The 23262-nt window shown below is 49.8% G+C and overlaps 10 protein-coding genes across 10 annotated transcripts; 6 read left to right on the forward strand and 4 right to left on the reverse strand.

The window, feature by feature from the left end:
- Positions 1–536: 536 nt before the first annotated feature.
- On the forward strand, positions 537–3379 carry N7457_003281 (uncharacterized protein; the record flags this gene model as incomplete). Its single annotated transcript, XM_057174326.1, has 4 exons — positions 537–697; positions 760–991; positions 1062–1632; positions 1698–3379. The coding sequence occupies 4 exons, from the start codon at positions 537–539 to the stop codon at positions 3377–3379; spliced, it is 2646 nt and encodes an 881-aa protein (XP_057034477.1).
- A 795-nt stretch (positions 3380–4174) lies between these two features.
- N7457_003282 (bZIP transcription factor) lies at positions 4175–4687 on the forward strand (the record flags this gene model as incomplete). The annotated part of the gene is made up of 1 exon (XM_057174327.1): positions 4175–4687. The coding sequence occupies one exon, from the start codon at positions 4175–4177 to the stop codon at positions 4685–4687; it is 513 nt and encodes a 170-aa protein (XP_057034478.1).
- A 646-nt stretch (positions 4688–5333) lies between these two features.
- N7457_003283 (uncharacterized protein) lies at positions 5334–6947 on the forward strand (the record flags this gene model as incomplete). Its single annotated transcript, XM_057174328.1, has 8 exons — positions 5334–5434; positions 5493–5540; positions 5606–5735; positions 5786–5829; positions 5877–5976; positions 6030–6534; positions 6610–6793; positions 6848–6947. 8 exons carry the CDS (start codon positions 5334–5336, stop codon positions 6945–6947), a joined length of 1212 nt encoding a protein of 403 aa, XP_057034479.1.
- A 357-nt stretch (positions 6948–7304) lies between these two features.
- N7457_003284 (MARVEL domain-containing protein) lies at positions 7305–7932 on the reverse strand (the record flags this gene model as incomplete). The annotated part of the gene is made up of 3 exons (XM_057174329.1): positions 7305–7467; positions 7520–7805; positions 7857–7932. The coding sequence occupies 3 exons, from the start codon at positions 7930–7932 to the stop codon at positions 7305–7307; spliced, it is 525 nt and encodes a 174-aa protein (XP_057034480.1).
- A 935-nt stretch (positions 7933–8867) lies between these two features.
- On the reverse strand, positions 8868–9585 carry rcf1 (respiratory supercomplex assembly factor RCF1; the record flags this gene model as incomplete). The annotated part of the gene is made up of 3 exons (XM_057174330.1): positions 8868–9295; positions 9375–9445; positions 9545–9585. The coding sequence occupies 3 exons, from the start codon at positions 9583–9585 to the stop codon at positions 8868–8870; spliced, it is 540 nt and encodes a 179-aa protein (XP_057034481.1).
- Positions 9586–10365: 780 nt separating this feature from the next.
- On the forward strand, positions 10366–12190 carry N7457_003286 (threonine dehydratase, biosynthetic; the record flags this gene model as incomplete). The annotated part of the gene is made up of 3 exons (XM_057174331.1): positions 10366–10548; positions 10612–10828; positions 10887–12190. 3 exons carry the CDS (start codon positions 10366–10368, stop codon positions 12188–12190), a joined length of 1704 nt encoding a protein of 567 aa, XP_057034482.1.
- A 630-nt stretch (positions 12191–12820) lies between these two features.
- N7457_003287 (50S ribosomal protein L36) lies at positions 12821–13297 on the forward strand (the record flags this gene model as incomplete). The annotated part of the gene is made up of 3 exons (XM_057174332.1): positions 12821–13069; positions 13148–13182; positions 13258–13297. The coding sequence occupies 3 exons, from the start codon at positions 12821–12823 to the stop codon at positions 13295–13297; spliced, it is 324 nt and encodes a 107-aa protein (XP_057034483.1).
- Positions 13298–14165: 868 nt separating this feature from the next.
- Positions 14166–16755, forward strand: N7457_003288 (elongation factor G; the record flags this gene model as incomplete). The annotated part of the gene is made up of 4 exons (XM_057174333.1): positions 14166–14368; positions 14432–14543; positions 14610–16639; positions 16701–16755. 4 exons carry the CDS (start codon positions 14166–14168, stop codon positions 16753–16755), a joined length of 2400 nt encoding a protein of 799 aa, XP_057034484.1.
- A 668-nt stretch (positions 16756–17423) lies between these two features.
- Positions 17424–18656, reverse strand: N7457_003289 (uncharacterized protein; the record flags this gene model as incomplete). The annotated part of the gene is made up of 1 exon (XM_057174334.1): positions 17424–18656. The coding sequence occupies one exon, from the start codon at positions 18654–18656 to the stop codon at positions 17424–17426; it is 1233 nt and encodes a 410-aa protein (XP_057034485.1).
- A 748-nt stretch (positions 18657–19404) lies between these two features.
- Positions 19405–23034, reverse strand: N7457_003290 (uncharacterized protein; the record flags this gene model as incomplete). The annotated part of the gene is made up of 1 exon (XM_057174335.1): positions 19405–23034. One exon carries the CDS (start codon positions 23032–23034, stop codon positions 19405–19407), a length of 3630 nt encoding a protein of 1209 aa, XP_057034486.1.
- Positions 23035–23262: the final 228 nt, after the last annotated feature.

A 23262-nucleotide genomic window follows, 5' to 3' on the forward strand; every position in this document is an offset into this window, starting at 1 on the left:
AAGCTCGCAGTTGACGGAAATGTCAGAAGGCGAATCGAACTCCCCGTTGAGTGGCTGAACTACTGCGCCCCCAGTTTCACGTAAAGTCGTAACGCTAGTGAGTTGCCTGGTATAATTTACTGGCTGCTACCGGTTATCATGATTGATGGAGTTACTACACATGTGCAGACAAGGCTAATTTTGGTTACAATTAGGATGACGACCTAGTTTATGTCTTGGCAGGATACTAAAACATCGACGCAAATCGCGCGCGCTAAATGGATCGGGCTCAGACTGCTAAGATAGCCCGAGGCTTCATATCTAGCCCCAATCCCGTTCTTGGTGCTGTCTTTTCCCCACCGCTGTGCATATACCAAGCCACTCTGCCAGCGACGGCGCCTATTCCCAGGGCGCCCCTCATACGTGCGTCCAGCGCATCGTTCTCTTATGTATCTAGTCCTTGGTCTTAACAGACCCATTCGGCAGAGAATAATGACGGGAGAACAAAGTGCCATTACAACTGTACTTTGCGATTCAACTGATACTGAATTACCACAATGCCTGAACAAAGTCTGCGACTCCTTGCCCTGGATGGTGGAGGAATCCGCGGGCTGTCATCCCTCATGATATTGGAACAGTTAATGCAGACGGTCAATCCTGAGTCACCGCCAAAGCCCTGTGACTATTTCAATATGATCGGGGGAACGGGTATGGGCGGGTATGTGTTGATATCGATCTATGTAGCGTGGTATAGTTGTCGGACATGCGCTAACAAATCAGAATCATTGCGATCATGTTAGGACGACTCCAAATGACCGTCGAGGAATGCATAATCACATATATCTCTTTGATTGATTCTATCTTTCGAAAGAAACGGCGATTAAATCTCTTAGGCAAAGTCCAAGGCAGATTTGACTCGGCAGCACTGGAGGCTGCTGTGCAGAAGATAATTAAGGACCAAGGATATTGTTCGCATGAATTGCTCCGGGATACTCCTTATACAAATTGCAAAGTGTAGGCAGCGGCGAGCTTTGCGACGAGTCTATGGACTGACGCATTACATAGATTTGTCTGCGCTACAGGGGAAAAATACTGGCAAAGGTGTGCGATTCACAAGTTACCGGTCGCCCCGCGGTGGCAGAGATCTCCTTGACACCACCAAGATATGGGAGGCCTGCCGGGCAACGTCGGCAGCACCATCCTGTTTCAGCCCTATCACCATCGGACTTTTTCGAGAAGAGTTCGTTGGAGGGGGAACTGGTTCGAACAACCCTATTTGGGCGCTGTGGGAAGAAGCCCAAAGTATATGGGGACCTGAGCCAATTCAAGAGCAGATTGCATGTTTAGTCTCTATCGGGACAGGCATGCCCTCGCTTCAGGGATTTGGTAGCTCTCCCTTGCAACACGGCAGAACATTGCTGGCGATCGCGATGGAAACAGAGGATTCGGCGGAGCAGTTCCGGCGCGACAAGACAGATCTCCATCAGAGCGGTCGCTATTTCAGGTTTAATGTCATGCAGGGACTTGGCGCTATTGGCCTGACAGAGGTTCAAAGTGTCAATACGATCGCTCAAGCTACGCGGGTATATGTTGCAAGCCAAAATGTGGTAGAGCAGATGCAACGGTGTAGAGATGGTCCATCTGAAATGCACAGTCAGTCAACCTCCATTCCAACTCATCGTCTTAGATATGTGATTTTGATGCTGATAATTTGCTAGGATTGCGGTCTCTGTCCAAGGTCTTTTACCACATTCCGTTTTTGAAGAATAAGCGGTTCACAGGTCGGAGCGAGGAACTGGCCGCGATCGAGCAGAGCCTCTTTGTTGACAATACCTGTGATCAGCTCGCACTAGTTGGTCTTGGTGGTGTCGGGAAAACACAGGTTGTTTTGCAGTTCGCTCATATGTTGAAGGAGGCCTACCCGGAGTACTCAGTTGTCTGGCTGCCTGCGGTAAGTCTTCCAACTTATGAGCAGGCCTGTGTGGAGATTGCGGCGAAGCTGCATCTTGGTCAATCTAAAGGTGGGGAGGATGCGAAACTTCTATTGAAGCAATATCTCAGCGACGAAAGGGCTGGGAAATGGCTTTTGATTATCGATAATGCCGATGACCACGATCTCATCTTCGGCTGTCCCAGTCAACAGTCTCCTGGTATTGTTAACTTCCTCCCGAAGAGCGAAAACGGCCTGACTCTCTTCACCACACGATCTCAAGGAAATGGAGTGCGGCTTGCGGACAGCAATGTAATTGAGTTAAAACAAATGTTACCAGAAGAAGCCGTGGTCCTTTTTCGGCGATTTCTACCTCGGGTACAGGAAGGCCTGTCGGAGTTGCTAAGCGAGTTGGCGTATCTTCCTTTGGCGATCGTCCAAGCAGCAGCGTATATTATCACAAACAAAACATCCGTGACACGATATCTTCAACTATTGCGTCGCTCTGACCAGGATGCAATCAGCCTTCTCGGAAGGGGCTTTGATACCAACGCACGATATGACAACGCCGAAAACTCCATAGGACGCACATGGTTCGTCTCATTTTGTGAAATTCAAAGGCAAAACCAACATGCGGCCAGCATTCTCAAGTTCATGGCTTGTATTGAGCCAAAAGCGATACCTCGTTCGCTTCTGCCCCATCTTGGTTGCGAGGAGGAGATGGACTACGCGATAAACATCCTTCGGGCTTACGATTTTGTCACCCAGCGCGATGGAATGACATTTGATTTACACCACCTTGTGCACTTGGCGATCAGGATGTGGCTCGGGGAAGATGAGCTAGAACGAACAGAGCGAAGAGTCCTCGGTCATCTGAATCGGATGTTTCCATCTGAAACCTGGGACAATAGATTGGTTTGGAGGGAATATCTCCCTCACGTCTTCAAGCTCGCACAAGCGGAGTCAGTGCTAGATGTGCGAACCAGATACTTTTTGCTGATTCGAGCTGCGAGGTGTCTCTACCTCGACGGCAGACTGCAGGAAGCCATTAGCTGGTTGCGTGAAGCCTATGAAAGCACATCTCGCGCGAAAGGCTATATTTTCCGACTAGATGGAGAATCTGACCTAGGCGGTGCGCATGGGCGCATATGTCTGAGATTACCAAGTTGTCGAGCTGTTCAGCATACCCAGCATCATCACAACACACCAGACGATCCTACGGAGGGAAGATGCCTTTTTCGACGGGCCGCAACTGCGCCATTAGAGGATATCTTGTCTGTGAATGTGAAACCTCACAAAGACCATGACAATCGTCAACGGGTATTGCCAAAGCAATCTAGGGATGCTGATGGACAGGCTGTCACAGCGGCGAATGTGCTCGAGCAGAATATACCATCGACAGTCGAATTCCTTGCTAGGGATAAACTCGCTTTCATGGTCTTCGAAGCGAACTCCATTAGCGGGGGCTAGGGGGACGTCGAGCTCCTTGAACGAGTGGTGGGGGTGGAGGAGCAACTTCTTAGGATTACTCGAGCCTCTCCATGTCAAGACATGCACTCAGAAGCCTGTCTGAATCTCTGATGGTTTATGAGCAGAAGAGTGACAAGAGTGGCTCCGATGTTTGATCGATTTGTACGGAGTATTATACATGTTTACTTTCCACTATACTTACTACTTACTGTAATTCTTTTCCATTCTTCGCAGATGCCCGATGGCCCCGATCGCCCAAATGCGAAAGATCCAGATCATTCTTTACTTGTATTCGATCGAAGAATAATATGATGTCACTGACTCCAACTCCAGGTTCAAATAGCCTGCAGGATCCTGAAATCCCGAACAACTGGGCCCATCGCACTAGCGTTCGCCACTGTACATTTCTTGTCTGACTTTAAATTCCGCGTTTGATTCCTGTTTTCTGTTTGGCACTTCGTTGAATCCCCTTGTGGGTGAAGGTTCCTTGTTTGGTGATGATTGGATGGCACAAACCGGAAGCGGCTGCCAGGTTGCAGTCTCGAAGCTTGCAAGCTTGCTTTCATCCTGGCCAAGGTTCCTTTGAGACAACACGTCATGGATTTGGGTCCAGACTCGCGTTTATATAGGGCATTGCGGGGGAGGAATTGTTTGGAAACATTCTAGATGTTTGGGCGTTTTAGTTAAAATAATCCCATTCTCGTTGTATCCGAAAGCCTTCCACATCCTCTCCTCCACCACCTCCACCTCGGCCTCCACACTAGGATAGCGTGAACCAAAAAAGATCCAATAAAGATGAAATCCGGATCCCACCAATCCTCCCACCCCATCAGCCCCAAGCGGGCCAAGCACCTCGAACGCAACCGCATCGCCGCCAACAAATGCCGCGAGCGAAAGAAGCGCGAACACAAGCAAATCGAGCGTCGCCTGAGCGATGAAGCCGAAAAGAAAGACCTCCTGCTCGCCCAGTTGAACTGTCTCCGCGAAGAAGTCTGGGATCTGAAGAACATCATCTTCCAGCACGCCGAGTGTGAGGACCACCAAATCAACCTCCAACTCGCCAAAATGACCCAAACCGTCCTGGATTGCCAACCCGACCTGAACACGGGCTCGTCGCCGACATTCTCGAGTGGGACGTGGTCGGATGAGTCGGTCGCAGACGAGACCAATATAATCGGACCGGGCGCAAACACTGGCAGTGATTGGACGGTGTTGCCCAAGGCCGCGAATGATCTCGTTCCTTACGAGCCAACTGGATTTACCGAGTCGCTCTTTGAGAACTACATCGCCGACAATCTGTATCCTTGAGTATCCGTGAGAAAGGCTGTTTTTGACGTTCATTAGCGCTGGGCATATGTATAATAATTATTTTTTTTTTAGCTTCAGAGAGGCTCTTTCACCAAAACCCGATCTGTGGATCGATCTGCTCGTTGACGAATATATACGAATCTATGAATCAAACCATCACTTGCCGATATCCTTTTCCACCTGCGCACGGCGCAGTTGAGTCAACCCATCCCAGGACATGATCTCAGGGATCGGAGGAATATTCCCATGACGCCGAGGCGTGTGCCACTAATGTGACAAGTAGCTAGAGGCTCGAATGCTGCGAAAGCCTGCAAGCCTCGAAACAGCCCTGCAGGACTTGACAGGCAAAGGGACATTTCACACTTGATCGAGGGGCAAAAAAAGGATCAGCTCATCGGCTTATTGCCATGTCCACTGCGGACACTGTACACGTAAAACGGCCGTGTTTCGATCCACAAAGCCTCTGATGTCACCGTCAACCCGCCAAGCACCCCACGCGTGGAGTGTATACCTGAGCGTCGCGCTGTTCCTTCTCTTCTGTTCTTGTGAATATTGCCTGAATTTTGTTGAACTCAAGTTGGAATCTAAAAGCTGATTGTACTTTGTATTATAGCATTCCGTTATTTACTTGAATCCTATTGTCTCGATGATGCCGGCCTCGCAGCTACGTACGCCACCCTACGGGGAGCAACTGGCGAACTTCTCTCAGAAATCAGTAATGGGCACTATCTTCGAGACCACGGACCGGTTAGAACAGCCTGTAATCACCCATCCGTGCTAGTATGCTAAGACTATACCATTCCAGGTATACTGATTGGCGGCCTGTGGGCCTAGGAGTATCAGGACTCGTCTGGTATTGCTCCCTGTCGTGCGCAATCCACACGAAGTGGAAACTAACATCTCTCACCCTCCATACAGCTCCGCCAGGGACCAGCTTTGCCATCAGACCGTTGCCGTGAAGAAGCTTGCCGACCCATTCAAGACAGAGACCATTGCAAGACACATGTTCCGAGAAATCAAATTGCTACGACAACTGCGACACGAAAATGTGCGTATCGCAAGAAACAAGCCCAAAGGAACAGTCTAACAAGCCCCCAGATCATCAACCTAACCGACATATTCATCTCTCCCTCCGAAGACATGTACACAAACTCGACTCTCACTCCAAGAAACATACTAACACCCTCAGATACCTCGTGACCGAACTGATGGCCACCGACCTAAACACAATCCTCAAAGCGAAAAAGGTCGAAGACCAGTTCGCCCAATACTTCATGTACCAAATAATGGTTCGTGCCGTACATACCAGCGCAACAAAACACGATCTTCTAATGCACATCAGCGTGGCCTGAAATATCTGCATTCGGCCGGTGTTATACACCGAGATCTGAAACCGAGCAATATCCTCGTCAATGAGAATTGCGATTTGAAAATATGCGACTTTGGGCTTGCCCGGGTCCAGGAATTACATATGACGGGCTATGTCTCGACGAGGTACTACCGTGCCCCGGAGATCATGCTCACTTGGCGAAAATATACCGAGAAAGTCGATATCTGGAGTGCGGGGTGTATCTTTGCGGAATTACTTCTCGGTGAGCCTTTGTTCCCAGGGAAGAACCATATCAACCAGTTCTGTGTGATTGCCGATTTATTGGGGAATCCTCCGGAAGAAGTGATTTCGAATATCACGAGTGAAAACGTGAGTATCTCAGAATACGCTGATTTCAATGTCCATTTCTCGTGGAACTTCGATGCTGATTCATTCAAGACATTGAATTTCATCAAATCCCTCCCAAAACGGGACCGCAAGCCCATGTCCCAAGTGATCCCCAGAGCAAATGCAGATGGTATGTTCTGTTCCACCATTCCAATCCAGTAACATATCTCTCAAAAGAGGGAGAATAGAATATTGACACCACCAGCAACGAACCTAATCGACAAGATGCTCGAATTCGACCCCCAAGTCCGCCTCACCGCAACAGAAACCCTCTCATCACCCTACCTCGCCCCATACCACGACCCCACCGACGAACCAGTCGCAGCAGAAACATTCGATTGGGCCTTCCTCGAAGCAAACCTCCCAGCTGACATGTGGAAGACAATCATGTAAGTGCTAACGGCATCCATGTCTGCGACCATTGTTCCAATCAAAATGCATAGGTACGGCGAGGTCCTCCGGTTCCACGAACAAGCGCAGCAGGGTGGTCTGATAGGACCGATGAAATCGGTACATCAGGTGGATGGAATGGATCTGGGATAAAGTGCTGTTTTACTTTGTCTGGATTTGTATTTGGATATCTATGAACCCATTTTATTACTAGATTACATCTCTATTTAATGATTTTGTTTGAGTTTGGTATTGTTGCTTTTGGAATTGGACTTATAAGAGAATAAGGGATTATCGTATTAGCATTAGACGGATTTTGCGACGGAGATGAATTTCCGGCATGCGCATGCTTTGCGTATAAACAATGGTAGGGCGTATATGTTTCATCAAATAGACCCGGAAGGGTGGGAGGTGTATCGCATTCATCCAGGCTCAACATATCATGGCTTGCAGGTATGCTTGCAAGCATCGTTGGTTCATAAACATATATCCACAGGCATGGATCACCGTTTAGACAGCGGACTCAGGGTTGGTAGTGGTGTTGGCATTATTGTTGGCATTATTGTCGGCAGTAGCCATCTCCGAGGTATCGTCAGTGAGGTTTCTCTTTGAGTTGCGACGAGAGTTCTTCAAATCCGTCAGGGCAAAGTAGTTTGTGACAACGAAGGTAGCCCTGTTGTCATGGTCAGAAACCGAGTACTATATTCATGTCTCGGGATGCTTACCATTGCACGGCACTGACAACAATCAATGCCTGGAGAGCATGGCAGCTGGCGTAGCTACATGCACTGGGCGAGGGGATCATGGCAGCTAGTGCAATCCAGCCGGTGAACCAGAGGCCGCAGGTGAGGAGTTCCACGAGGGGGATGGCGACTTCATGGGAGAATCGGGGGAAGGCTAGTGGTGCTAGGCCGAGGTAGGGGACTGCAATGGCTGTTGTCCAGCAGCCGTTGAAGAGCATGTAGTAGATGACATTGGAGTAGGACCATTCGTCGTACAGAGATGCAACTTCTACATTCGGTTAGTACTTTTGCGTTTCTGGATTGAGTATGGGAGACATGCCATATGCCGCTAGACCGATTGTGGCCAGGGCCAGGATGGCCTGCAAGACGCGCAGGGGGTAGATCCAGGAGAGCATGGTGTGTGGACTTTCGTTCTCTTGGTATAGTCTGGGATACGGGGTATAGTCTGGGGTATGGAAGTGGGTATTGAGTGCTTTTGAAAGGTGGATGGAGGAAAGTATTAGAAAACCAGAAGAATTAGAGCCATAAGATATTGCTATGGGACTTTATACTCTTGAGAAGCGCCCATCTTCTGCCCTACACGTCATGATATTATGATTCGGAAAGAGATATGCAGATTGGCAAGAGTTAGACCCGAGGATGGGCGGAGACTAGGGACAGAGTTTAGGAGTAGAGACTGAAATATTTGACGCAGTATCTTTGTGATAGACCTTGAGGCTTTCCGAATTAGGGTTTTGGTGTTTGTTGTAGTCCGACTTCCCCGCTACGAGACATCTTTTCGGATATACACTTGACAACATCGGTGTTCAATGTTGAACAAATGTATCTACTCCTTACTCTTGGAGACTAAAAGGTGCCAGAATGAAGCCAAACTCACTACACGCCATTCTTTTTCCGGAATGAAGCATCAGATGTCAGGGTACCTCACAGCGCTGGCCTTGTCGATCTCACATGAATGCCTCGGCCAAGGAAGTACCTTCGGCTGCTTGTTCGGGAATCGGTCCAGGATACTGCCAAGGATGGTGATGTACATACCTTGTTTGCTAGTACCCTTGGTCAAGCTTGTCTGGCGTGGATCAATTGTGGCAAGTTGCTACCTCGGCATGGCGATCCTCGGATCGGACGTATACACCACAGCATAGATATAACACCCGGGTGAGCACATCGTACGTTGGACTTCCGTCTTATGCATTCTATGAGTATAAGCCAAATCCATCAGTTGAAGATGCACAAACGATTGGAGAATTTCGATGCATATGTACAAGAAAAAAACAAGAGAAGAAAAATATAATCTATCCTATCTTACAGATCCCATTCCAATCAGTTTCGATCAGTTTCGTGACATAAGCGCCTTCACAGCATCCATAACGCCAATAGACTTCTCATCAGCCGACTCAATCGCCGACTGTGCCGCACCAGGCTCACTGCGCGGTGGCGCGGGCTTGTTGCCGACCTCCTTGGCAGCAGCTTCAATAGCAGCGTGACGCTCCCTCCATTCGCGATCTTCCTTGTCACGAATCTCCAGCTCGCGCAACCAAGCGTCACGCTTTTCTTGCTTCTTGCGAATCTCCACAGCCTGGTCGAATTCCCGGCGCTGCTGTCGCTCTGTCTTGAAGTACATTCCACCGGCAACGAGGGCGACGAGTGTGAAGGCTTGTGCGTAGATACGGGCTCGGAACATTCGGTTCATTTCGACTGAGTCGCCGGATTTCATTGACCGGTAGGCGCGGTAGAGGGCGTAACATGTTGCGGCGCATCCTGGGTTATGTATTAGTTTCAGTCGAAGGGGAGGGAAAGCTGGTAGATGGTGTGGCCTGTGCTGGGGAGAAGTCCATACCGAGGGGAACAAGCGGCTCTTCCTTCAGACGTCGGGTGAATTTTTGAGTTCCGGTCTCTTCTGTGAATTGACTATCGGAGGCCGAGTGTTAGCAGGCGGTCCTCTCCCTTCACTTCTCCGTGACATTTGTGTGTGCGGCTTGCGGAGTGCGCGGATATTATTCCACATACGGGTTGTCGTCAAAAGACGATGGGACAGGTTCGCGCTCCATGATGAAGATGGTTGGGGTATATCGACTTTGGTTTAGCTTTGGTCGTGCGGAGTTCAATCGCGTTCACGGGATGCGGAGTTTTCGAGGTCGAGGATATTTGGTCAACCCTTGAGATTGGCGGTGTGAATTATCACGATCAAGTGAAGCGTGGAGAGTTGGTGATTTCGAGGTTGAATTAGACTCCCAAGATTGCACAGGGTCAAGCTCGAAGGCTGTGGTATGACGCCAAGTTTTCAAGCATTATGTAACTATCTGGCCCGGCCTTGAAGCGGGGGGGGGTCCTGCATCTAACTACTACTTACGCCAACACACTGTTATGGGGGTTTCTGGTCGAATCTAATGTAGCTTGGACTATTGCTACTCCATAACTGGCTGTGTGAGACTACAAACGTAGCAACAAGCAAGGACCTGTATAATCAACGCTCCACGACTGACCGCTATCTACAAGATTGTATTTAACCTCGTTTAGATCGTTCCCCACGTTCCCTTCTTTCATCCACGAGGCTGCCCTCGAACGATCAGACAATTAGAAAGCTTGATATTTGCCCAGGAAAGATTTCTCTGATACTTTCATCTGATCTCATTTATCTTTTACACTATTTTCCCACGCTGGTTTCCAGATTAGGCTCTGTTTAGGGCTCGCACTGAGGGTTGATGACATAAGGCCCTCCGATCATCGGTCCCGCCTCCGCAAGAAAAAAAGAGTCATAGTCGATAATTTCCCATCAGCTTTCAGATTGTATTGATCATCATTGTGATTGATCTTATCTCGAGGTCACGATGTCCGACGAAACTCCAACCAACGGCGTGGTGACGCCCGTCACCTCGAAGATCAGTGGGTTCGCGTTGACTGAGTATACCGCCACTCCGACGCCGCCCTCTGAGCGCGAGCAACGTACTCCTGGCTTGCCTCCTAATTGGGGCATTCCCGAAGCTTTCCTGCTTCCCAATGGCTATCCGGATGTAATACCATCCTTGTATTCATCTCTGAGATTAAAATTCTAACATTTTGCCCCGCCATTCTAGTATCTCCGGTTGATTTTGACCTCAAGAGTTTACGATGTTATTGAAGAGAGTCCTCTGACCCATGCGGTCAACCTGAGCAACCGGTTGGAGACCCGAGTTCTTCTCAAGCGCGAGGACTTGCTGCCCGTGTTTAGTTTCAAGCTCCGTGGCGCCTACAACAAGATGGCTCATCTGAACAATGAACAGCGGTGGAAGGGTGTCATTGCTTGCTCTGCGGGTGAGCGCATCGCCGGTAGTTAACCTAGTGCACAGTGCTGTTTTCTAACTCACTATAGGCAATCATGCGCAGGGTGTTGCCTTTTCTGCTCGCAAGCTGAAGATCCCCGCTACTATCGTTATGCCCTCTGGCACCCCCGCCATTAAGCATCTGAATGTTGCTCGGTTGGGAGGAAGTGTTGTTCTGCACGGAATGGATTTCGATGCCGCTAAGGATGAAGCCCACAAATTGGAGAAGCAGCATGGGTTGACCAACATTCCTCCATTCGATGATCCCTATGTCATTGCTGGTCAAGGTACCATTGGTATGGAGCTTTTGCGCCAAGCAAACCTGGACAAGCTGGAAGCAGTATTCTGTGCTGTTGGTGGAGGTGGTCTGATTGCCGGCATCGGTGTTTACCTCAAGCGCATCGCACCCCAGGTGAAGGTCATCGGTGTTGAGGCTTACGATGCCAATGCCATGGCTCAGTCCCTCGATACTGGTAACCGAGTCTTCCTCAAGGAGGTCGGCCTCTTTGCAGATGGTGCAGCAGTCAAGTCCGTTGGCGAGGAGACTTGGCGTCTCAGCCGCGAGGTGATCGACGATATCATCCAGGTGAGCACCGACGAGACCTGTGCAGCCATTAAGGACGCCTTCGAGGATACCCGTTCCATCGTCGAGCCCGCCGGTGCTCTCGCTCTTGCCGGTCTTAAGAAATACATCGCCAGGAACCCCAGCGCCGACGTCAATCGCGAGCTGATTGCCATTACCTCCGGTGCGAACATGGATTTCGACCGTCTGCGCTTTGTTGCTGAGCGCGCTGCTCTTGGTGAGAAGAAGGAGGCTCTTCTGAGCGTTAAGATTCCCGAGAAGCCCGGCGCCTTTGCCAAGCTCGTTGAGATTGTTCTTCCCCACGCTGTTACTGCTTTCAACTACCGCTATGCCCGCGAAGAATCCGCTGATGTGCTGATGGGTATCTCGCTATCTGCCTCTACCGGTCGCGAAGATCTGGCCAAAATCATGACACAACTGGAGCAGGGAGGTATGGACTGCCGTGATTTGAGTGATGATGAACTCGCCAAGCGCCATCTGCGCTTCCTCGTCGGTGGCCGCTGCGAGGTGGCCGATGAGCGCATCTTCATGTTCGAGTTCCCCGAGCGTCCAGGTGCTCTCGCCAAGTTCCTCACCACCCTCCGTCCTGAACAAAATATTTCTCTGTTCCACTACCGTAACTACGGCGGTGATGTTGGCAAGGTTCTCGCTGGTATCCAGTGTCCATCGCCTGAGAAGGAGGATCTGGAGGCATTCCTTCAGGATTTGGGCTATCCTTTCAGTGAGCACACTGATTCACCCACTTACAAGACCTTTTTGCGTTCCGAATAAACTTAATTTGAGGATATGGGTAACGAGAAGATGCATTATTCATAGCTTTATTGATTTAAGCGGTTTAAGGTCCAGGCCTGGTTTGTGTTCAGTTTGGCGTTTGGTTCACCTTGATAGACCTCCTGTATCATTAGGTCACATAGCTGCGTCTAGGATTTTCTACTAGTGGCAAATTTTCAAACATTTACATATTTCTCCACTTGATGTCCAGCATTCACATAGTCTCACTTCATCTTCATTGTTGTCTCGCAGATCTAGTCCTTGCAGTCCACCCGATGCATGTAGATAAGAGGTTTCCCGGCCTGCTTTGATGTAAAAAGTGATTATCCATCACTTTAAATAGCCATCAAATCAATCCATCCATCGATGTGTTTCTATTATCCTTCGTTTTCACTGCCCTCGATATACTTGTACTGCCAAGCCGACCAATCACGGCAGCCAACCCCTCGGCCGATCGGCGATACAGAACCTCCGGCCAACATTTGCGATTGCACCAGAGAACCTTCGGAGCCAAACATCAGCCTCGCACCCGCGCCTTGATACCTCTTGTTCTTAATAGGATACAACTTGAGGCACAGCGTTCAATCGATCACCGTCCTTGGAGATATCCCGAAACCGAAACCCGCCGTCATGTTCTCCCTCCGCGCCGTCTTCGGTGCCTCCTCCGGGGCTCTCCGCCAGTTCCTCCCCTCTGTGAACACCCGGGCGGTCACATTACGACCTTTCTCGCACATGATTCGCAACAGCTTGACGAGACTCCGTGGACAAGCAAAGTCCGGCAACGCTGTTGCGATCGTCAATGCGTCCGCAAGACAGGTTGAGCAGGTTCGGGGAATGAAGACTCGCTCTTCTGTCAAGAGACTGTGTGATGGCTGCAAGGTATGATATGGCATAGCCAATATGGATATATTGGAATAAGTGGAAGTTATGAATTTGGAGGTGCTGACTGCTGAATAGCCCGTTCACCGCAAGGGCCGTGTCTACATTATTTGGTGAGTTCTGGTTACCCCGGGTCAATGAAGGCCATGCTTGAAATCATTGGATTCTAATTTTTTATTTCCTTACAGCTCGAAGAACCCCAAGCACAAGCAACGGCAAGGAAAATAGACTCCTCGCTTTTCGTCATTTTCTTCGATAGCATGCATCGCTTCATCCTTCCGCAACAGCCTTATTTCAAGCAACTTGAGAAGTGGGCAAGACATTCAAATATGGGAATACGCTCTCAATAACCAATGCTGACGTGCATTGTTGGATACACGATTTGCCGTCGCGGAGTCTGGATCGGTGGCATACTTTTGCATTCTTGTTTCAAAACCTGACAGTGGTTGGATACCACGGCGCTTGTTTCTTTTTCTTGTATAGCGGATGTATCATAAACTTTTGCCTCTTTCACACTTTCCCCGCAAGTACGTAGATTGAGCTTTTGAGTAGAAATGATAAAATCATTTTCTGTGTCAGAGTTAGGAGGGAGGCTGACTACCTTCTCAAAGAGCAGTACTACGTCTTAATCATATATGTATAACGTGATAATAACTTTAATAAATGAGCCGTGGGCTTCAGATGATTCTAAAAGACCTAGTTCAGTCACAAGGGCTAGGTTAGGTGGGATTTGAGGACATTGTATGTGATTCAACAGTACTTGGGTGTATTACTTTTGTCCTTAAACACCTTTAGTGGACCACTGGTGCCAACAGCTTTGAACACAGACTATTGCTCAAATAGTTCAGCTTAGTATAATGCAAGTTGGCGATACTACAGGACGTTCAAATTTGGAGTAGTAAACTATGCTGTCTGATATTATCCAAAATAGGAAATAATCCCCGGGCGGTGTGGCAATTTTGCCATCCCGGACGATATAATCGGAAGTAAATCCTCACGTGACGCGTTCCTGGCGTCCCCGAACCTTTTTTTTCGGGACAACTAAACATTCAATCCGCGTTGATCATATCAATTTTGGTGTGAGTGGATCATCACCATGCGGTCTTCTTGTCTTGCCCGGTTACAATCCAGTGCGGTGTCTGGCTTGACCAGATCAGCCCGTTTCCAACCCCAGACTCTTCTGCGCCAGCGATGCGCTTCAACGGCCGCGTTCCGGTCCGCCGCTGTTGCGCCAGCTTATCAGTCAAAGTTGGGACATTGGCACCAGCGTCGAAATGCATCCGCTGCTGCTTCCGCAGTGTAAGTTTAATCATTGGATTGGTCTCTCTTTGTTTCTCAAACTAATTCCAATCTTGTGTTTAGTCTTGAGGCTGCTAAGGCCAACCCCGACGGCCTGTCCCAGGCCGCAATTATCGACAACCTCGATCCGGTAGAGGCCGCTCGTCTTGACAAGTGTCGTAACATCGGTATTGCGGTACATAATATCCCAATTGTCTCCTATCTACTTGTTGATCTTGTCTAACGATGTGTTTCTGCATAGGCCCACATCGACAGTGGTAAAACCACCTGTACCGAGCGAGTTCTTTTCTACACTGGTCGTATCAAGGCTATCCACGAGGTCCGCGGGCGTGACAGCGTCGGTGCCAAGATGGACTCCATGGATCTGGAACGTGAGAAGGGTATCACCATTCAGTCCGCTGCCACTTTCTGTGACTGGGTTAAGAAGGATAAGGACGGTGTTGACCAAAAGTACCACCTGAACTTGATTGATACCCCGGGCCACATTGATTTCACTATTGAGGTCGAGAGAGCGCTGCGCGTTCTGGACGGTGCTGTCATGATTCTGTGTGCTGTCTCCGGTGTTCAGTCTCAAACCATTACCGTCGATCGTCAAATGCGCCGCTACAACGTTCCCCGTATCTCGTTCGTGAACAAGATGGATCGTATGGGTGCCAATCCCTTCAAGGCGGTTGACCAGATTAACACTAAGCTCAAGATTCCTGCCGCTGCTGTTCAGGTCCCCATCGGTGCCGAGGACGAGTTCGAGGGTGTCGTTGATCTGATCCGCATGAAGGCTCTCTACAACGTTGGCGCCAGCGGTGATGAGATCGTGGAGAAGGATGAGATCCCCGAGAAGGTTAAGGCCATTGCCGAGGAACGCCGCACCATGCTCATTGAGACTCTTGCCGATGTCGACGATGAGATCGCGGAAATGTTCTTGGATGAGATCACCCCCAGCGAGGATCAAATCCGTGCCGCTATCCGCCGTGCTACCATTGGATTGAAGTTCACCCCTGTCTTCATGGGATCTGCTTTGGCCAACAAGTCCGTTCAGCCTATGCTGGACGGTGTTATTGACTTCCTTCCCAACCCCGCTGAGGTTGAGAACTTGGCCCTCGACCAGAAGCGTGACGAGGCCTCTGTCAAGCTTGTCCCCTATAACTCTCTGCCTTTCGTCGGTCTCGCCTTCAAGCTGGAAGAGAGCAACTTCGGTCAATTGACCTACATCCGTGTCTACCAGGGTACTCTCCGCAAGGGTTCCAACGTCTTCAACGCTCGCAACAACAAGAAGGTCAAGGTTCCCCGTATTGTCCGCATGCACTCTAACGAGATGGAGGAAGTCAGCGAAATTGGTGCTGGTGAGATCTGTGCTGTGTTCGGTATTGAGTGTGCTTCTGGTGACACCTTCACCGATGGAACTTTGGGTTACAGCATGACATCCATGTTCGTCCCCGAGCCCGTCATTTCGCTCTCTATCAAGCCCAAGCAGAGCAAGGACGGTGCCAACTTCTCCAAGGCCATGGCCCGTTTCCAGAGAGAGGACCCGACCTTCCGAGTCACCTACGATAACGAGAGCGACCAGACCATTATCTCCGGTATGGGTGAACTTCACCTTGACATCTACGTGGAGCGTATGCGTCGTGAGTACCGCGTTGACTGCGAGACCGGTCAGCCCCAGGTCGCCTACCGTGAGACCATCGGCAACCGTGTCGAGTTTGACCACTTGCTCAAGAAGCAGTCCGGTGGACCTGGTGAATACGCCCGTGTCATGGGATACATGGAGCCTACTGGCGTCCTCGAAGACAACAAGTTCGAGCAACAAGTTGTTGGAGGCAGTATCTCAGAGAAGTTCCTGTACGCTTGCGAGAAGGGTTTCAACCTCTCTTGTGAAAAGGGTCCTCTCATCGGCCACAAGGTTCTTGGAACTCGCATGGTCATCAACGATGGTGCCACTCACATGACTGATTCTTCCGAAATGTCCTTCAAGAATGCCACCCAACAGGCATTCCGCAAGGCTTTCGCGGACAGCCAGCCTTCCGTTCTGGAGCCTCTCATGAAGACTGTTGTTACCGCCCCGACTGAATTCCAGGGTGATGTCATCGGCCTGCTCAACAAGCGCGGTGCCACCATCAACGACACTGAGACCGGTGTTGATGAGTTCACTATCTACGCTGACTGCAGTCTGAACGGCATGTTCGGCTTCAGTACTAACCTGCGCGCCGCTACCCAGGGCAAGGGTGAATACACCATGGAGTTCAGCCACTACGAGAAGGCTCCTCCTCACATGCAGTATGTTCCAATCCTAATCTTCTGTCTGTTTGTCCATGCTAACCAATTCGTCTCTTTACAGGAAGGAACTCATTGCCAAGTACCTGAAGGCCCAGGCCGACAGACACAAGAAATAAACGATAAAATATGTAATAATTCCCCACTCCGACCACACTGGCAATCCAAGTTAGGCAGTGCCTGGCCTTGGCTCTTGTCAGATCTAAGAAGCAGCGCATTTTGGTTTCGATGCCGCTGTTTCTTCCACAAAAAAACCCCCTGTACTATTTATGCATGACACTATATCACGCTGTGACTTTCTGGGACCTGTATTTCAAGATCAAGATACTACTTTCTACTCTCCTGTCTGAACAAATAGATCATTGTTTTATTAGCTTTCTTCTCCTATCGGGTATTCTGTCAAGTCGTGTACAATCTGAAAGTCTAGCTCATGGTGCAGTGTGTCTCAGGGCAGATTCAGTTCACATAAGACAAGAATATGAAATCATAGTCATTTTTCTCGGATGATGTACTCGAACTTGCTGAGGAATGAGAATCTTTTGTTCTTTCAAATGGTACTCTATCTATCAATATCCAATCAACATCCAACGAAAACAGTAACTATGAGACATAGAGTCTAGGAGCAAGCATGTTGAGACTGTACGATTCCGTTCAAAGAACGACTTAAGCAAAGAGCTGTCCATATTAATCAAACTACGCCAAACCTTAGACATCTTATATGCTGGAGTGAACGAAACATAATCTATCAGGCTGTCCCATGTTCATTATTGGTAAAAGTTATATAAATTCAGAAGAATGTATAGTATGTACCATCAGATCCACCTATTATTGAAGCTTTACGATTTCCACCACCTCCAGATCCACTGGCTCCAATTATTGAAGCTTCACGATTTCGAGTTTTGCGCAAGTCTTCCCATCCTGTCTTCTTTAGAGGCCGAGGAACAGCAGGAGGAATATCATCATCCGTCACCACATAGTATGGGACATGCGGAAGTGGCTTGTCGACATTAATAGGGGATTTTTCGCCAGACGAGGAATTCAGGTCAGTCTTACTCTTACTCTTTCGGATAGTAACCATCTTACTGTGCACCCTATCTACTGACTCGGTCCTAGCCGTTCTTTCTGCGTTGCGGGTCGACACACGCGCAGATGAAGAAACCCGAGGCGACAGCGATGGGCTGGGAGGGAGCGGGAGCAGGGGTTTGGCTGGAAGAGGGCTATTCTGTGACCTATCAGTCTGCGGGGTATGTCTATCCTGAACAGGCCCATATTGGAGCAGAGGAAGATCCGCCCAGAGGTCGTCCTTGTGGATAGTGAATCTCCGGAATGCTTGGAGGATGGGAAGATCTCGCTTATCTGCGCCAGTGAACAAGGGAGGCGAACTTTTCCCATTGGTATACTGACTTTCTCCCAATTGGTTGACGAGATCTTCGAATTCTTTGTCGCTGAGCGAACCCAGGAAGTGCGGCCATCTGGGATCAGCAGGCTGCGGTGTGGAAATCAGACACTGGAAGCCCTCCGTGACAGCGGCGGTATCTTCAGCAATGCTTACGCCCAATCTGGGCGATTTGGGATCATATTCTTCCGGGTAGACTGCTATGTTATCCCAGATGGGATCACCGAGGAGATCGCGGAGTTGGTAAAATGCTAATATGCGACGAGCGATGTGCAGTTGTGTCTGTCCGTCTCTTACCAACGCAGTCAGCCGGTAATCGAGGTGGAAATCTTGTTCGTATAAGACTATCACCAGGAATGCGCCGATTGCATCGCCTGGGACTCGATTTATGACCCACGCCCTCAGGCATTGTCTCAGGTAGTGGATGGCTTTGATGTCCCAGGAAATGAGAAGATCTCGATTTTGGACGGCGAGTAGGGTATCGGTCGGTCTGTCTTCAAGGAATGATTGGAAGAGAGGTCGCAAGTCCCACCGGCTAGTGCTGGCTTCTTGATAGCACTGGCTCACACGGGGGTCTAATGGCCTGGCGGCCTTAGTGGAGACCTTGTTACCTGTGGCAGACATATCTGCAGTTGAGGATCAGTGGTATATTATAGATGAAAACGTAGTTAAGGAAAAAAGGATTGTTTAGTCACTGCGAAAAGGAAATGTGAAGCTTCTTGAAGGTTATAGGCATGGGATATCGAATGAATCCAACGTCAGCGATGGCCTGGGTATTTATCTTCCTAGGGCATTGTCGTATAATGAAGGCTCCCATTGTTGGGCATGAGAAGGAGGAAACAAGGGAAATGCTTGTCCATTGTCAAGTCCCTTGATCAAAGATATTGTCCAAAATAACCTGCAAGAGGGAGTATATAGAACAAAGAAGCCTGAAAAGCTTTGTGCCAAAAATGTCGAGTCGCTCATTGTCGACAGCGGTTGCTTGCAAGGATATCTCAGCTTGTCCTACCCCCTGTCGGTGATTCTGTGGACAAGGAATAATCCGAATTCTACGCAAAGAGGTGAATGATGACAGATCGCATTCTCATGTATTGGGAAAGAAATAATACAACTGGATTGTGTATACCGAAGAACAAGATGATATGATGGGAATCAATTAAGGCAAATGCAGCGCTCTATTAAATCATGTATGGTCAATGAGAATGAGAAAAAAAGGGCGGCGGGCTTGAGGTCACCCACCGAAGGGTATATGCACGCCAACAGAGGCGATCAGTTAAAGTCAGTATGGATAAAAAAAAGTCCACAGATGCGGACAGGAAAAATAAAAGAAGAAGGGAGTTCGAAAAAAGAAAAAGAAAGAAAAATGTGGCGACTAAAGCCACAAGACCCATCGAACAGCAGAGAAGGCACCTCGGAAGACACCACGCACAAGCTTGAAAGCCATGACAATCAACCACACCCACCAAAGCATAGCAACAAGAGCCCATTCCAGGACCATGAACCCGGTGCGGCGAATCCACCGCAACCGACGGCGACGCTTGCGAATGCCTTTGTCAAGGGCATCGCTCAGCTGTTTGACAGCGAGAGTGCTGGTGGTATTAAGCTGGACACACATATCCTCCGCGTCGTTAGCCGTGGCTCGGACACGGGGGGCCAAGGATTGATTAACCAGATTCTCCAAGTTCGTCAGCTGGGTGCGGAGCGGCGAAGAGGTGGTGGTAGAGAAATGATGCATGGATTGTTGGAAAGATTGTTGAGTCATCTCAAAGCGCTGGAGGAGATTCTGAGCGGCAAGATCAAATTCGTTGATCCGAGTTACTCGGGGAAGAGATACGCCAGGGCCTATGGAGCTTTGAAGCCAGTGAGGAGCAGGCTCGCGGGCAGTGTGAGCTCGACGAGTAATTTCCCGAGCTTTAATCCCTGATGACAAAAGAAGAGCTCGTGTGCGCTCGACCTCTGGTTTGCCAGGAACACCTGTGTCAACCAAGGTTTGCAGACTGCGCCCCGAGATACTCCAGGCACGACTGGCCCCCGAAAGCCCGGGGCGTCTTCCATCTGGAGAAATCTCCGGAGATGCCCGAGCATTGGCGAGTCCAGTCACAGGAGGTCGTGTCAAGCTGAAAGGGATGGAAGGGTCTTTAATCTCGTGGTGCTTTGTCCGCCCAGGGTGCAGAGAAGTGCTGAAATCGATGGTTTTGCTGCGTGGCAGCGGAAGTCTCTTAGTGGACTCACGAGAATCATCTTTCCGTGGAGCCAATAGTCGTTCACGAGGGCTGCCAAGATCGGTTGCTTCATATGCTTGGCTTCGTTCATCTTGCCGTAAGGGTGATATGAAGGTTGGCAGTGAAGGTTTGAAGGTTCGAGATGAGGTCTTCTCCAAATCTCTGCGGGTCAATCGCCCAGGCTCATCTCCAAACGCTGGTAGGCGCCGTAAAAGTCCCTTGGAACTAGACTTCTTGTCACCTTTAGATTCTGCATCTGAATCGCTATCATCTGACGCAAAAGTAGTGGCTGACGACGATTTCCGAGATTCGGGATCTGCGTCTTTCTTCAGAATGAGATCTCCAACCTTAGAGACCTCATTACCCACGATTTCTGCTATCCGACCTGGTCCCTTGAAAATTCCTCGTAGCTTTGATTCAGGAAGATGTGGTCCTTTACGAGATCGGTGTGTATCTGCCCGGTTCCCTTCATGTATATCTTGATCATCACGATAAGATGATGATACAACATCAGGAAGAGGACTTGGCTCAAGTTTTGACGCACTCTCCGTCCGTGCCGGGGCCGTCACATTTCGTTGGTGTGAGATATCATGTTCTGGCAATTCATCCTCGTGTTCACGGTCCTGATCCCGCTCACGATCTGCTTGCTTACTCTTGCTACGCTCGTGGCGTGAGGCAATCTTATGACGAAGACCTTTCTTCACGGGCGAGGGAGACCGGCTTGGCGGGGGTGACAGGTTTACTGCTATGCTCGGGAAGTAGCCAACATGGGCCGGAGAGCTAGGTGCGGTGCTATCCATTCCTTCCAAAGACATCCGAGGATCTTGCTGATCGTCAAGGCTGCCTGTCGATGAGATAGAGCCTGTTCTATGTCCACGAGACTGCGGCTCCGTTGGTTGAGGTGTCCTTCCTCGATCAATATCAGTGTCGTGAATGGCGGGGGATTTGGCGCGAGATATCCGAGATCCCGATTGTGCATGGTCGACAAATCTTTGGGCATGCGCACGGGGATGCTCGCGAGATGTGCCAGGCTTTCCGTCAAATGAAGGGAGAGAATCCGAGCTAGATGTACTCGAGACGCTCCCCGAGCGCATTTTGACTCTATCCCACCGTGACGGCTTTCGTTTGCTGGAGGCGCTCCGGCTGCGTAAACTTTGTGAATGACTTCGAAATTTGTGCCTGTGTCGCCCACGACCCACACTCCTGAATTCCTGTGCCAGTGCAGGGTGCGCACTGGAGTAAGAGGTACGGGGCGACGAATGGGTCTCGCCGATATCCCCCATTTCGGCCGAGCGGCGTTGCTTCTGCGGTGTCACGAATGCATCCTGTGTCTTCATGATGACCAGCTTTGTAGGGTCAGGATAGAGTTTATAACCCTCCTTGTCCACTACTTTCGTCTTATTAATACCATCTTCTAGCCAAGCGGCATCAGCCAAGAGTTCTTCTGGCGAGATCTTCCAATCAATACGTGGCCGACGAGCCTTCATGCTGCTAGTTCGGCTAATACGCCGCAAACTTGAGGGAGGAGAGGTAGGCACAATGTCCGTATACTCATTTCCTCCAATAGAGGAGGCATGGCGCCGACCTTGGTGAAATGGTGGCAATTTCAAGCAATCTAGTTGATCATGCTCTCTTTGGCTGTATTTTTGCTCGATGTGATTGATCCATTGGTGCACTCTTTCCACTTCGTGCCATCCCTCGGCATCTGCGTCAATGGAGCATTTCTCACGATATCTGACTTTCCGGTTGCGAATCATTTGAAGTGGGTTATATCCACGGTGAGGCTGCTGAGGTTTGGACTCAGCGCCTTCCTTGACCGCATCTCGAAGGGGTGGTAGCGAGGGAAGTAGCCGCATATATTCATGAAAGAGGTCAAAATAGTTGCGTGCTTTTTCGGCTCGGGCCAGAGTATTTTCTGAGAATTCGTATGCCCGATGGTCCTCAACCGCGGATCTAGGTAACAAATTGACAACAGATGACTGCTCTAAGCCCGGTAGTGTCCCTTGTGACAATCGATTACTAGAAATATGCGTAAAACTGCGATATGACGAGTCTCGCTGGAAACTCCTTCCTCGTGGGTGGTATGCATAGCTGTCTACTGGGACAGCAGGCTGAGAGACGGATATTGGCCTTTGGCTCTGAGTGCCCGGGGGTATCCCGGAAGCTGCTCTCCTCCGAGATTCGTTAAGATTTAGAGCTAGATTCACAATCTGAATTGAATCTCTATCAAGCCCCGAATGCGGCTGTTCCTCGTTATCTTCGTTTACCTCGTGCTGCAAGGAGCCTCCAGGCGGTTGGCTGTCCGAAGGCGTAGAGAATTGTCGAGCACTGATCGGGCTCGAACTTGGATCGTCCGGTCCCAGATCAGACGTATGGTGCTTAAGCCGGCCCCATGTAAATCGCGAGCGTTTCTTGGGGACCACGATGTCCGGCTCGGGGACGCTGCGCGTTACTTGGGGTGGTTCTGACGGGAAAGGCTGATGCAGGCTAGCTCTCGTACTTCTCGAACGAGGAAGAGAGTCAAGCAAGAATCCACTTGAGCTCTGGGTCCTTCGTTGGCCCGGTGCCCTGCGAGTTCCGTCACGGGAACTGCCTCCCAATGTACTACCCTCTAACTCCCCGCTTGTTCGTCCGTTGTTCATTCGGGATGGGGTCTGGCGAAATGAGCCTCTATCAGATCGGATAAAAGGCGACTCGGGTCCAGTGGATCGATCGCGGGGTTGTCCATTTGCCGGGGGCATTAAAGGTCGTACAGGGGGGTCGTTTGGTCGTTGCGACATTGCCGCGGGAGGTGCAACAGTGCTAGATAGGCACGCTTGACAAAGAGACGGACATAGTTTGAGCAGGCGCAAGCATTAACGCGGTCAGCCAATCTGGCGAAAAGCCTATTACAAGTAAAATTAAAGACAAGAGTGCCCGATCAATCAAATGTCGACCAACATCCCCCGTGTAGATCGGCATGCGCGCCCCGGGGCCGACCAATAGGGTTACGTAAGCGCTTTATTCGG

Source organism: Penicillium paradoxum (assembly GCF_028828445.1).
Source record: "Penicillium paradoxum strain IBT 22861 chromosome Unknown utg000003l_segment0_segment0, whole genome shotgun sequence".
Taxonomy (NCBI): Eukaryota; Fungi; Ascomycota; class Eurotiomycetes; order Eurotiales; family Aspergillaceae; genus Penicillium; species Penicillium paradoxum.